This window comes from Aotus nancymaae, unplaced genomic scaffold (assembly GCF_030222135.1).
Source record: "Aotus nancymaae isolate 86718 unplaced genomic scaffold, 86718_ANA_hifiasm-v0.15.2.pri h1tg000022l_1, whole genome shotgun sequence".
Classification (NCBI taxonomy): Eukaryota; Metazoa; Chordata; class Mammalia; order Primates; family Aotidae; genus Aotus; species Aotus nancymaae.
In genome coordinates this window covers 36,509,796-36,524,402 of record NW_026988435.1, presented here as the reverse complement: position 1 = coordinate 36,524,402, position 14,607 = coordinate 36,509,796, and the positions used below count along the sequence as shown (strand labels likewise).

At 41.5% G+C, this 14,607-nt stretch overlaps 1 protein-coding gene across 1 annotated transcript in view; it reads right to left on the bottom strand.

Moving 5' to 3' along the window:
* Positions 1–14,607, bottom strand: part of IFNAR1 (interferon alpha and beta receptor subunit 1) — a 37,431-nt gene that overhangs the window by 10,012 nt on the left and 12,812 nt on the right. Inside the window, exons 5-10 of the mRNA XM_064380105.1 lie at positions 14,376–14,517; positions 12,401–12,515; positions 7,844–8,043; positions 7,586–7,740; positions 2,706–2,856; positions 1,523–1,668 (exon numbers count right to left, since the gene is read on the bottom strand). Coding sequence (XP_064236175.1) covers positions 1,523–1,668; positions 2,706–2,856; positions 7,586–7,740; positions 7,844–8,043; positions 12,401–12,515; positions 14,376–14,517 — 909 coding nt within the window. The remainder of the gene's footprint in view (positions 1–1,522; positions 1,669–2,705; positions 2,857–7,585; positions 7,741–7,843; positions 8,044–12,400; positions 12,516–14,375; positions 14,518–14,607) is intronic.

Genomic DNA, 14,607 nt, shown 5'->3' with positions numbered 1-14,607 from the left:
AATTCCTTTTCTAGTTATAATAGCTTTAGTTTCTTATGCCATTACTGAGAAAACCATCTTCTGGCATGCAGATTAAAAAGTAAAACCATCTTCTGGCATGCACATTAAAAAGTCACCCAAGAACATACTAACTGCTTTATAATGTTTAAAATCATCATTAGTGAGGTCACTCATATCTTAGTACCTTTTGTGGTGAGTCTTTGAAGAGTACCTGAATAGAAGGTACACTGTGCCATCAGGAGTAGGTGGGGATGAACTCGGGAAAGGACAGGAGTGGGAGGGCACTGAGAGCATGACATTTTTTTTTTGACATAATGACAATTTTTGTATTCAATCCATAGATATCCAGAAGAAGCACAAGTGAGAAATTATTAGCTACTGTAACTAGTTTTAAGTCTGTTTTAAATAATAGCCATGAATATTAGTACATGGGAATGACATTTAAAAACTTGGGGTAAAATAGTGAAATTGTTAATATTTACTGAGCAGTTTTAGAGTGGTGAGGTTCTCTGGTTTATCTCCTCACATCTCCACGGGGTGGTTTACAGCCAAGGGTCCTTGCTTACTTCCCCTTAAATGATTTGCTCGAGTTCACAAAACCCACCCTAGATGAACACATCATTTCCCAGGAACAGATTCTGTGCTTAGGCATTCACCATATAGTGCTTTCATTTAATATGCTAACTTCATAGAAGTGCCAAACAAAAAACTGCGTTGTGTCATGAAAAACAGTTCTCATGTTTTCAGTTATTTCGTTTTATGTGATTTCATCCATAGAATATCCTTTCTACACTGATAGAATATTTCAGGCTTCTGGATATATACAGATGCTCCTAACTTACGATGGGATTATGTCCTGATAAACACATCACAAATCGAAACAGTGTAAGTCGGGGACTGTCTGTGCTGTGAAGAATCATATCACAGACTTTATTTCCTTATTTAGGACAGAGTCTCACTCTGTCACCCAGGCTGGAGTGCAGTGGTGTGATCTCAGCTCACTGCAACCTCCACCTCCCAGGTTCAAGTGATCCTCATGCCTCAGCCTCTTGAGTAATTGGGATTACAGGTGGGTGCCACCATGCCCAACTAATTTTTATATGTTTAGTAGAGACGGAGTTTCACCATGTTGGCCAGGCTGGTCTCAAACTCCTGACCTCAAGTGATCCACAAAATGGATCCTCCAGTGATCCTCACCTCAAGTGAGCCAGGCTCCCAAAGTGCTGGGATTACAGGTGTGAGCCACTGTGCCCAGCTAAGAATCACAGACTTTAAATGGTTAAACAAATGCCACAGTAATCTAGGAATTGCCAGAGTTGCCAGAAAAATAGGGAATTAAGGACAATCATTCCTATCCCATGCTGTATTATATTAAATTACTGTTTCTAAAGTTAATTGACTAAAACTTTGAAGAAAATACCCAAATCAATTTCTATTTTTTTCTGGATATATCCTGTTGAAATCAAACACATTTCCTGTTCATTTCCTAGCTGTTGACAACAAAATACAAAAAGCAACATACCTCATCTATATTGGAAGAAGGTTTAAGTGATGGAAAGAACACATAGTTGATGCATCTCAGGAGGACTTTCACAACATAAATGACAGCTAGGATAGCAAATACTGCAGTACAACTTCCAGCTATAAGCCAAATGTTAGATGCATTTCCTAAAAATACATACATGATGTTTAGCATGAATATTTTGACATACAAATGTCTTGATAGTGCTGATAGCTTATGTGAAAGACTAGCCATATGAAAGGAAATATAAAACCTATTAAATAATACTTTTTTTTTTTTAGATGGAGTTTCACTCTTATTGTTCAGGCTGGAGTGCAATGGTGCAATCTCAGCTCACCACAACCTCCACCTCCCAGGTTCAAGCGATTCTCCTGCCTCAGCCTCCACAGTAGCTGGGATTACAGGAATGTGCCACCATGCCCAGTTAATTTTGTATTTTTAGTAGAGATGGGGTTTCTCTCCATGTTGGTCAGGCTGGTCTCAAACTCCCGACCTCAGGTGATCCACCTGCCTCGGCCTCCCTAAGTGTTGGGATTACAGGCATGAGCCACTGTGCCTCGCCTAAATAATACCCTTAAAAATATTTCTGGTAGCACTGAGTCCAAAGCAACTATAGACAATGACGTTTACATTTAAAGATTGGTGTGGAACTGAAGTAAGAGAACCTCAGGGAGGAAGACAATGTTGACATACAAGCCAAACATGCAAGTATCCTTCAGCACTTTTAAGTCATACAACTAGCAAAATTTAACAGATATTCTGTGACTAAGCCTCTACCAGTCAACACTAGAAACTGTAAAATAGAAAATGAGACTAAACCAGTTCCCACATAAAAAAAATTCACAATTGAACTAAGTGATTTCTACATGATAAATATGTTAAGGATTGTATTTTAAAAATTTAAAACTAATAGTCTTATTAAATGTTAAAGAGCAACAAATTAAGGAAATTAATTATATGGATACTAGATGAAATATAAAGCATTCAAAAACGCTGAATTGAGAATTAAGCATTACAAGTATTTGCTAAAAAGTCTACTTTTGATTCATATAGTTGATGAAGAAAACATTCTATATTTTTTTTGCAGTAAAGAGAAAATGTTTTACAATTTTCAATGTACACTATTGAATTACTTTTATTATATCTAGTTACATTTTTAAAAAAGACAATAAAAGATTCTGACCTGGTTTTGTTTTCACAAACACAACATCACTAAAAGCACTGCTCTTATTCCACTTTTCATCCATGGTGTGTGCTCTGGCTTTGACACAATATACAGTCAGTGGTTTCAAATTAGGAACAATAAAATCAGTTTCTTTCTTGAAAATTTTTCTCTAGAAAACATAATTAAATCATTGATAAAATTTAGTTACCTCATGAAATCAGGAAATATGTAGGTTCTCAATTCTTTTATGTTCAATCTAAGATTGGCCTCTCCTATGTAGTTGGAATGTGTTGTTTTTTTTTTGAGACAAAGTCTCACTCTGTCACCCAGGCTAGAGTGCAGTCGTGCAATCTGGGCTCACTGCAACCTCCTCCTCCTAGGTTCAAGCGATTCTCCTGTCTCAGCCTCTTGAGTAGCTGGGATTACAGATGCAGATGCCACCACGCCCAGCTAATTTTCTTTTTTTGGTAGAGATGGGGTTTCACCGTGTTGGCCAGGCTGGTCTTGAACTCCTGGCCTCAAGTGATCCACCCACTTCAGCCTCCCAAAGTGCTAGGATTACAGGGTATATGTTTAAGAAATATAAATTTATTGGCAGGGCATGGTGGCTCACGCCTATAATCCCAGCAGCACTTTAGGAGGCCGAGGTGCGCAGATCATGAGGTCAGGTGTAGGGCAAGTTGGGAGCCTGATGTAGGGCTGAGTGCCCACAGGGTCGTGGGGTGAGCCTTATGCTGTGCTGAGGTGCAGGATCCGAGAAATAAAGAGACAGGACACAGAAGTACAAGAAAAATGCAGCTGGGCTCGGGGGGCCATGCCACCTATAAGCGGAGTCAGGCGAGGCCCCAAATGTCCAGAAGCGTGAGTATTTATTGTGTATAGGTTAGGGGGCAGGGCAGTGAGTGAAATCATCTTTAAGGATAGTGATAGGGTCGTGAGCAATAAAACATGGGGTCCACCCCCATTAGGTCACCGAGGCTTGAAAGTGGGCTGTGTACAGTGAAGAGGGTGCAGTGTGCAATACTTCTGTCTATGGGCAAACTACTTCTAAGAAGATTTATAGGAGGATGCTTTAAGTCACATAGCAGTGACAGAGCTGTCAATGTTACCACCACCTTCTGGCAGCTTCCAATGGGTTCTATGGGAAGATGCTTTTCAAGCAGCTCCGTAGCAAGAGCTGATAAAGTTCACAGTCACCAAGGTGGATTGCTTTTCTGAGGGCAGCCTTCCACAAGAACTGGAGCAAGGTCCTATAACTCCTTTATCAGGAGGAGTCGCTCTTGCCCCAAGCCTGCCAGACAGCGGGTATCTTTATGATGTTGAACGCTGCTGCCTAGGCCATGGATTCTTGTCCTGGTATAACTGTTTTTCCCTTAAATCATGCTCTGCACTGTGTCTGCTCTAGGCATTCCTCCGATTATAAGCTGCTTATTCCTTAATTCATGCTCTGTACTGTGTCCACTCTAGGCATTCCTCCAATTATGAACTACGATATAATTATAGGTATATATGTAGGGGAATATTCCTTAGGCACTCATACTATCAACTATTATGTGATTATATATAGAGGATTATATAAAGGGATTCGTCAAGCCCTATTTCTATAAACTAATATATGATTATGTAAAGGATTATATAAAAGGAAATTGCTGAGTAGTAACACTATAAAGTGAGATATTCCTCAAGCCCTAACTGTGCCAGGGTTCTGCTTAGCTCTCATTCCTCAGTGCCTATATGGGGGGTTACCCACAGTCAGGAGTTCGAGACCAGACTGACCAACATGGTGCAACCCCATCTCTATTAAAAATACAAAAATTAGCTGGGCATGGTGGTGCGTGCCTGTAATCCCAGCTACTCAGGAGGCTGAAGCAGGAGAATGCCTTGAACCCAGGAGGCAGAGGTTGCACTGAGCCGAGATTGCACCACTGCACTCCAGCCTGGGTGACAGAGAGAGACTCCATTAAAAAAAAAAAAAAAAAAAAGTAAATTTGTTTCAGACAACCCATTATAACCAAATCAGAAAGTTAAAAATGCTGCTGCCAAAAAAGCGTATGATATGTTCCTAAGAGAGCTCTAATTTATTTATAAGTACATGCTAGGTCTGGTGTAATTGCCATTGTATTACCTCTGATTAGTGACAGAATGGTTAAGAGTAGGGGTTTTGGCCTCAAACTTCCTTATTAAGAGGTATCACTTACAGCTGTGTGATTTCTTATTAAGCGGTATCGCTTACAGCTGTGTGGTCTTGCCTGGGATTCACACCTGTAATCCCAGCACTTTGAGAGGTCAAGCAGGAGGATCACTGGAACCCAGGAGTTCAAGACCAGCCTGGGCAACATAGCAAGACTCTGTCTCTACAAGAAATTCCAAAAAAAATTAGCCAGGTATGGTGGCATGAGCCTGTAGTGTCTGCTACTTAAGAGGCTGAGGGAGCCAAAAAAACAAACCTGGGCAACATGGTGGTAAAACCCCATCTCTACAAAAAAATACAAAAAATTAGCTGGGCATGGTGGCATGTACCTGTAGTCCCAGTATGGTGGCATGTGCCTGTAGTCCCAGCTACTTGGGAAGCTGAGATGAGAGGATCACTTAAGACCAGGAAGTCAAGGCTGCAGTGAGCTGACATCACATCACTGCACTCCAGCCTGGGCAACAGAATGAGAACCTGCATATATATATAAATGTATAACGAAACCACCCCAACATTCAGTGGCTCACAGCATAATTATGTAGTTTTCTCACTCACAAGTCTACAGATTGGCCGGGGAGTTCCCATGGAGGCCGTGCATGGGGTTTAGGCTGGCTCCACCAGGCCAAACCCTGAAAGCACACTTAAGGCCTCTGCTCTCAGTACATCTACTTGGGCTCCAGCAACCACAGTCCAGTGATGCATGGATGAAGACACCATCCCAAGTATTTGCCAAACAGCAATTTAACTGATTATATCATCTGGCAGGGTTGTTCTGAAGAATGATTGAGACGATTCATGTACAATACTTAGCATAGTACCTTACACATAAGTATTCACTAAGGTTTTTTTTTGTTTTTTTTTTTTGAGATGAGTCTCACTCCCATTGCACAGGCTAGAGTGCAGTGGTGCGATCTCAGCTCACGCAACCTCCACCTCCTGGGTTCAAGCGATTCTCCTTCCTCAGCTTCCCAAGTGGTTGGGATTACAGCTGTGTGCCACCATACCCAGCTAATTTTTGTATTTTTGGTAGAGATGGGGTTTCACCATGTTGGCTAGTCTGGTCTCGAACTCCTGACCTCAGGTGATCCATCCTCCTCTCCCTCCCAAAGTGCTAGGATTACAGGCGTGTGCTGCCACGTCTGGCCTTGATAAGAGTTTCTATAATTATTGATGTATGACCCAGTATAGGACAAGACAGCAACTACAATTTATTGAATCTCTACTACTTGTCCAGCAGTGTACTCGGTATTTTAATATGCTACTTCCTTTTAAACCTTATAAACATCCTTTTGAAAAATTTAGTTGCTACGATTACCACCACTTCAGAGAAGAGGAAGCAAAGTCTCCAAGAGGTAAAGCACCTTGCGTAAGGTCGCACAATTTAGTAGTATGAGATACAAACTTAGGTTTGTCTGATCTACAGGCATCTGAAAACTGACCGTAATTCTCAGTGGGCTACCTTATGCTATGGTTACAGTGTTGTCAGACAGTTAAAAAGGGAAGCAGCCCAGTCAATGGAATTTGCTTAGATTTCCAATAGAAAATGAAGTCAAAGAATTTACCAGCCTGACTGCACAGGATTTTTAAAGGTCAATCCTTGACTACAATTCCACAAGGGAAAAGCGATTTGGGAAACAGGGATTAGCTGATGGTGTATGTTATCTCTGCAGCGGTATCTGAATTTTAGGGTTTAGACCAGTGTTTGTCCACTCTTTTTTCATTACCTCCCCGACTAAACAACTTTCGGGCAATGTTTTTCTAATCCTTCCCCATCATAAAATTAAATACTAAGGAATAAGATTTTGTTGGGCAAAGCTAACTTTGGGAGAATGCTTTCCAATGCTTTTGGAGCAACACAAACAATTGTACTATCTAAGATTCTTTTGTCCCATAAGAACCAATTTTTGTCCCCTTGGAGGTGCCACCAGGGGACATTTGACAATATCTGGAGATGTTTTTGGTTTCACAACTAGGAAGGAACACTACTGGCATCTTGTGGGTAGAAACCAGAATGTTGCTAAGCATCTTGCACCACACATGACAGCCCCCTCCCAAAGAATTATCTGGCCCAAAAGTCAACAGTGCTGAGAAACCCAGGTTTAGATGAATACATGGGAATCATGTTAGAAATGCAAATTCCTGAGTTCCATCCCCAGAGAGTCTGACTTAGTAACAACAACAGGCTCCGGAATCTGTATTTTGAAAGCAAACTGGGGTCCAGATGCAGCTCACCCATAACTCTACCATGCAAAATATGAAAACTGCTCATGTTCGTCATACTGTAAATATCTTAATCACATTTTTTAAAAAATTTTTTATTTTGAGACAGGCTGTTAGTCACTCTGTCACCCAGGCTGGAGTGCAGTGGCATGATGATAGCTCATTGCAGCCTTCACCTCCCAGGCTCAAGCAATCCTCCCACCCCAGCCTCCTAAGTAGCTGGGAATACAAGTGCACGCCACCGCACCAGGCTAATTTTTAAAAATTTCTGTTGAGACAAGGTCTCTCTATGTTGCCCATGCTGGTCCCAAACCTCTTGGCTCAAGCGATTCTCTCACTTCGGCCTCCAGAAGTGCTGGGATTACAGGCCACTGCACTTAGCCCGCATAAAGTAAAAAATTTCCCCCCAATTTTAAATTCAAGCTTTATTTACCTAAATCATAGTTATAACTCTAAGTTACAAAATAGTACTATACAGTCTTTTTACCTCAGCATTTGAAGTGTTTTCCCAAAAAATAATTTCATAAGTGAGTGGATAATCCTGGTTCACAGGCTTGCTTCCCGACTCTTTTGGAGCACCAATATAGATGTGTAATGAGTCACTAGTGGATCTAACCTTAAGGACTGGAGTAAGTAGGAAAGCTAGAAAAAATTTATAAGGACATAATGTTCAATTAGAAAAACAATTTGAAGAACTTGCACCAAATCAGAGAATTACAATCTCAAGTAAAACCTACTGCCTTACCTTGTATTTCAGTATCAAACTTTACCTCTTCAGACCAAAAAGATGTGTTATTCCCATCAGATGCTTGTACCCGGAGAAAGTAAATTCCTTTTGGGAAAACGTTTTGAGGAAAGACACACTGGGTAGTTTTGACATTTTCACAGTCAGGCATTTGTTTCCATTTATACGAATGGTTCACAGGATTCCTTTTTAAAAAGGCGCTTTTAAGACAAAAAATTTTTAAATTCAACCACACAGTAATTTAATAAATATTTATTAAGCATTTACAATCTGCCAGTCACTATGTCAGGGGCTAAGGTTACAGAAATAAACAGTATCCACGCTCAGGAAACTCACAAACAGTGGAAGAGATAGGCATCTATCATAAAAGAAAACCGGAAGACTGCTCCAGCCTGTGAGAAAGTGCTCTCTCTGCTGGAGGTGGTTCATAGCAATGTGGAAGAACATCATCTGTTAGAATTTCCAGGAAACACTGCAAGCTGGTTTGTGTTTTTTTTTTTTTTTCCTTTGAGACGGAGTCTCACTCTGTCACCTAGGCTGAAGTGCAGTGGTGGGATCTCAGCTCAATGCAACCTCTGCCTCCTGGGTTCAAGCAATTTTCCTGCCTCTGTCCCCCTGAATAGCTGGGATTACAGGCACACACCATCATGCCCGGCTAATTTTTGTATTTTTAGTAGAGACAGGGTTTCACCATGTTGGCCAGGCTGGTCTCGAACTCCTGACCTCAGATGATCCACCCACCTCAGCCTCCCAAAGTGCAAGCTGGTTTTTAAATGAAAGCCATTATTAAAAATTTAAGTTATAAAATTTGCAAATAAAAAATTGTTTTAAAGACAGAGGTGATAAATACTCAAAATTCCATCTTGTCCTAATTCTTTCACTTCATTTTATTGTCTATGCTCTTGGGCGATCTTTCTCTATTGCAGCTGGATGATAATGGGGTGCTACTGTGCCTATCTTCCAACTCCATGTTCAGGGACATCAGGCTGGTAGCTAGAAAGTGGCCATGGTGGAAATATTTATATCATAAAAATAAGCAAACACTACAAAATAGGACTTTTTCTTTTTGGAAAGCCAGCTGCTAAACATGCGCCAGCATACCAATTGAAAAGTGCTACAACAGAGACACACCACAGTGTTACGAGAGCAAGTGTAAAAGTACGAGACTGAAGAGGTTAAGCAACTTGCTCAGAAAGCAACAGCTACAAGCATCTCAGCTCCAGCCCGGAACTCTAACAGCCTCCTAACTGGTTTCCTTGTCTCTCCCTAGTGTCTCCTTAGTCCACTGCCCCACACACCATGTCGCCATGTGTACCTTCCTCAAATCCAGAGCTCAGGTTAACTGTCACCCCAACAGAAAATCCCAAAAGCCTGTAGGACAGACTGAGGCTGACCCTAATCTTGTCCCATTCTACTTACTCAGCTTTCTTCCTATTGCAATCTGGTGTCCGAATGTTCTGCTACTCTACTCCAGGCTGGAGTGCAGTGGTGTGATCTCGGATCACTGCACTCCCCCCATAGAAAGACATCCTCCCCACTAGAGAAGGCAAAATTCTGATATGGCCCCCAAGATTCCTGCCCCCTGAAGCACTCATCCTGTATAATCCCCTCCCCTTGAGTATGGGCAGGATCTGTAAATATGATGGGGGCCCTCCTCTTATAATTAGGTTACATTAAGTGGCAGAGGAGAAGGTATTTCACAGATGTAATTAAGGTCCCAAATCAGTTGATTCCTAGTTAATCAAATGAGAGACTTAATCAGATGAGCCCCTTCAAAGAGGATCTAGGCCAGGCGTGGTGGCTCACGCCTGTAATCCCAGCATGTTGAGAGGCTGAGGCTGGCGGATCACTTGAGGCCAAGAGTGTGTGACCAGTCTGACCAACATGGTGACACCCTGTCTCTACTAAAACCACAAAAATTAGCTGGGTATGGTGGCACGTGCCTATAGTTCCAGCTACTTGGGAGGTTGAGGCAGGAGAATCGCTTGAACTCAGGAGGCGGAGGTTGCAGTGAGGTAAGATTGCGCCACTGCACTCCAGCCTAGGTGACAGAGAGACTCTGTCTCAAAAACAAACAAACAAACAAAAAATACAAAAAAAATTAGCCAGGCGTGGTATATGCCTGCAGTCCCAGCTACTCAGGAGGCTGAGGCAGGAGAATCACTTGAACTCAGGAGCTGGAGGTTGCAGTGAGCCAAGATCATGCCATTGCACTCCAGTCTGGGCGACAGAGTGAAATTCCATCTCAAAAAAAAAAAAAAAAAAAAAAAAAAAAGGATCTAAAGGTCAGACTCTCCCTTCCTGATGGCCTCTGAGAAGCGAGCCCCCATGAGTTCTAGAGCTGCAAGAAATAAATTCTGCCAACAACATGTGAGCTTGGGAGCGGACCCTGAGTCACGTATGAGACTGACACCTTGACTGCTTAGCAGAAGACACAGCTAAGCCATGTTTGGACTCCTGACTCACAGAAACTTTGAGACAATAAACAGCTGTTTAAGTTGCTAAGTCTGTGGTAACTTGTTACAGAAATGGAAAACTAGCATCTAATACTCGTCTTCTTAAAAAAAATATGAATTAACAATCAAGGCCTTGTTCATACCTTATCTCTTTCCTTGTGGCTTCTTTGGTCTCTTCAGCCCCTATTCGAATATCTTTACATTTTCCATTTCTGAACCCTTATCATTTGTATACACTCTTCAGTCCTAAACCACACAACGCTTTGCAGTGTCGGCTAACTGCTTTAAATTTCTAGAACCATGTTTCATTCTGTTGACTCTTTCCATTTCTTCAGTGCAATGTGCTAAGTACCCAAAAGAAGCTTAGAGATCAGCCATCAGAAATCCCTATCATTATCTATTTGGTGACCCTATTATTTATTTACTTCTGAAAGTGAGGTATTCACAAAAGATTACTGAACAGTTTCCTGGTTGGTGTGTGAGGTTATATATGTATTGTGGGGCACATACGCACATGAATACATTTCCATCCTACCAGCCACCCTTGGTTCAAAATTAACACTAAAAGATGGAGAGAAACTGATCACAGCAGTACTCACACTTCCCTTCTCCCTCACTTTTTCTGTCTCTTTCCAGGCTTTTCCTTTCCTGTCTTACCTATACTTTCCTTTGCTCTCTCTACTCCTCTGTCACCAATGTATATCTTTCTTTCCATCTCTCTTCTCCCTATAACCCACTTTTCCTTCTACTTAATTTTCTTCTTCTCTCTATTCATCCCCTACAATTTTCCAATCAATATAAACTACCTGCAGTTTTCTTTTATGAGTATTTTAATTTTAAGTTTTAGAGATGGGGATCTCACTCAGTTGTCCCAGCTGCAGTGTGGCAGCTATCTGTGGGTGTGATCATAGCACACTGCAGCCTTAATTCCTGGCCTCAAGTAATCCTCCTGCCTCAGCCCACTGAGTAGCTGGGACTATAGGCATGCGTCACTGCACTTGGCCAGTTCTCCTTCATTTATGCAGTGCCTAGATTTCATCTGTATTTAGCTAGCCTCTACTCAACCACACAGAACACAGTTCTTTCCAACTTTCATTAGTTTCCCACTGAAGTAACCACTACAAAATTTTGTCAAAACCACTAAAGTAATAAAGAAAAGCCGGGCGCGGTGGCTCATGCCTGTAATCACAGCACTTAGGGAGGCCGAGGCGGGTGGATCACGAGGTCAAGAGATCAAGACCATCCTGGTCAACGTGGTGAAACCCCGTCTCTACTAAAAATACAAAAAATTAGCTGGGCATGGTGGTGCGTGCCTGTAATCCCAGCTACTCAGGAGGCTGAAGCAGGAGAATTGCCTGAACCCAGGAGGCGGAGGTTGTGGTGAGCTGAGATCGCGCCATTGCACTCCAGCCTGGGTAACAAGAGTGAAACTCCGTCACGAAAAAAAAAAAAGTAATAAAGCAAATAGGAAGGCTAAGTTTTTGAATTGAACAAGCAAGTTGACTGAAATCAGTTTAAGGGCTCATGGAAGAAGTGAATTCTTAAGAAAAAGATCAGGCCAGGCGCGGTGGCTCATGCCTGTAATCCCAGCACTTTGGGAGGCTGAGGCAGGTGGATCATGAGGTCAGGAGATCAAGATCAGCCTGGCCAATATGGTGAAACCTCGTCTCTACTAAAAATACAAAAACATTAGCTGGGTGTGGTGGCAGGCACCTGTAATCTTAGCTTCTTGGGAGGCTGAGGCATAGAACTGCTTGAACCTGGAAGGTAGAGGTTGCAGTGAGTGAAGATTGTGCCATTACATTCCAGCCTGGGCGACAGAGCAAGACTCCATCTCAGAAAAAGAAAAAAAAAAAAAGAAAAAGATTAGGGTCAGTGTCAAGTATTCCAGGTTGGGGAAATAACACATGTAACTAGTCACACCTTTTTTTAAAGCCAGTAAGAACCCTAGGGTTAGAAATAAGATTTCTCAAGTTTCCAGTATATCATACCTACCTTGCAGTCAGTCATTCTGTGTGCAAGGACCTGGTGACTGAAGCAGAGTAAAAGAAGCATAATCAAAACACACTTGGCAAAAGGAAATGTATGGAATAGAACTTACTGGAGCCACTGAACTTGAAAGGTCACGTTTGCATATGCATAATCCCACTTAAGAACATAGCTCTGATTTTGAACACTGACTTCTACATTTTCTGGTGGAGGTAGTTCGTTTTCAACTAGAAGCCAAAGAAAATATAAAAAAAAGCATACATCTTTACTCAAGTGAGATAACTGGCAAGAAGATAAAGGCTCACATTATAATGATAAGGTAATAGTTAAACATGGCTTTTATTCACACTATGTAATACTACCCAGCCATTTGAAAGAACACAGGCTGGGTGCAGTGGCTCAAGTGTGTAATCCCAGCTCTTTGGGAGGCCGAGGTGGGTGGATCACCTGAGGTCAGGAGTTTGAGACCGGCCTGGCCAACATGACAAAACCCCATTTCTACTAAAAATACAAAAATTAGTTGGGCATGGTGGCACATGCCTGTAATCCCAGCTACTTGGGAGGCTGAGGCAGGAGAATTGCTTGAACCTGGGAGGCAGAGGTTGCAATGAGCCGAGATCATGCCATTGCACTCCAGCTTGGGCAACAAAGTGAGACTATGTCTCAAAAAAAAAAAAGAATGCTAAGATTAAATGAAGAATGTAATAGTTCTGTATGGACTGATACAGAATGATATCCCCAACACACTGGGTTAAGTAAGCAAGCTGTAAAATACATCTAGTAAGATTTTAACCCAAGAAACTGTGGGTTTGTGTATACGGTTACATAAGCCCTGAAAAAAGCTGTGAAAGGTTATACACAAACTGCTAAGCAAGGCTCATCTCTGGTGAATGGAATGGGGGGTAAGAAGGGAGAAGGAGAAGACTTCACTTCAAACTCTTCTGTAATGTTTGATGAAAAAAATAAAGCGTATAACGTTTACAATGAAAATAATAAATCCCAGCTCCTACCCTTGACCTTAATTACTAGAAAGGTGTTACTGACTAAATATATCAGGATGCTTTCATGTTTTAACATTCCACTTATAAAGGTATACTTTCAGGAAGAATAACTTGTCTAATAACTTGTCTAATAACTAGTAGACAAGTTATTCTTCCTGAAAGTATACCTCTTCCCGCTTACAGAACCCACAGTTCAGCTACCTCCCCGCCTTATGTGGATTCTGAACAAATGACTAGTTTTATTATTACAAAATAGTTGAACTTTTTTTTTTTTTTTTTGTTGAGACAGAGTCTTGCTCTGTTGCCAATGCGGGAGTGCAGTGGCGTGATCTTGGCTCACTGCAACCTCTGCCTCTGGGGTTCAAGCGATTCTCCTGCCTCAGCCTCCTGGGTAACTGGGACTACAGGCATGCACCACCATGCCCAGCTAATTTTTGTATTTTTAGTAGAGACGGGGTTTCACCATGTTGGCCAGGCTAGTCTTGAACTCCTGACCTCATGATCCACCCCCTCGGCCTCCCAAAGTGCTGGGATTTCAGGTGTGAGCCACCGCGCCTGGTCTTTTTTTTTTCTTTTTTAAAATGGAGCCTTGCTCTTTGTCTCACTTGCTCCCCACAGGAGTGCAGTGGCATGATCTTGGCTCATCGCAACCAACACCTCCCAGGTTCAAGGGATTCTCATGCCTCAGTCTCCTGAGTAGCTAGGACTACAGGTACATGCCACCATAGCAGGTTAATTTTTTTGTGTGTGTATTTTTAATAGACACGAGGTTTTGTCATGTTGCCCTGGCTGTTCTCGAACTTCTGGCTTTAAGTGATCCGTCCACCTCAGTCTCGCAAAGTGCTGGGATTACAGGCGTGAGCCACCACACCTAGCCTGAACTTTTAAGTAGAATTAATTTTCATTACTATTTGAGACAAAAATCCCAAATAACATTTATTTTGCTTTTGTAAATGTTCTAATGTTTTTGTTTTAATCTATATTAACCTATCATATAAACTTCAGCAAATATGGGAAAAATGCCAAAATTACTGTAGATAATCTGTATATATATTTATTGAATCTAAAGCAAAACATCTTCCTTACCTGTGGTCTTTATACAATATACTGGACCATAGATACCAACTTTCCATGCCATAGGTAGCGCTGCTTTAACTTTTAAACAATAGGTAGTCTCTGGTGAAAGTTTATAAATTTTATGTATGGAATAAATATTTTCAATCTCTTCCTATAATAAAAATAGAAGTTGGTTCTTTAAAAAAGTATAAGGTCAAATTTTAAGATTAATTCACCTCATTTTTCTCTCACATCGATTAAA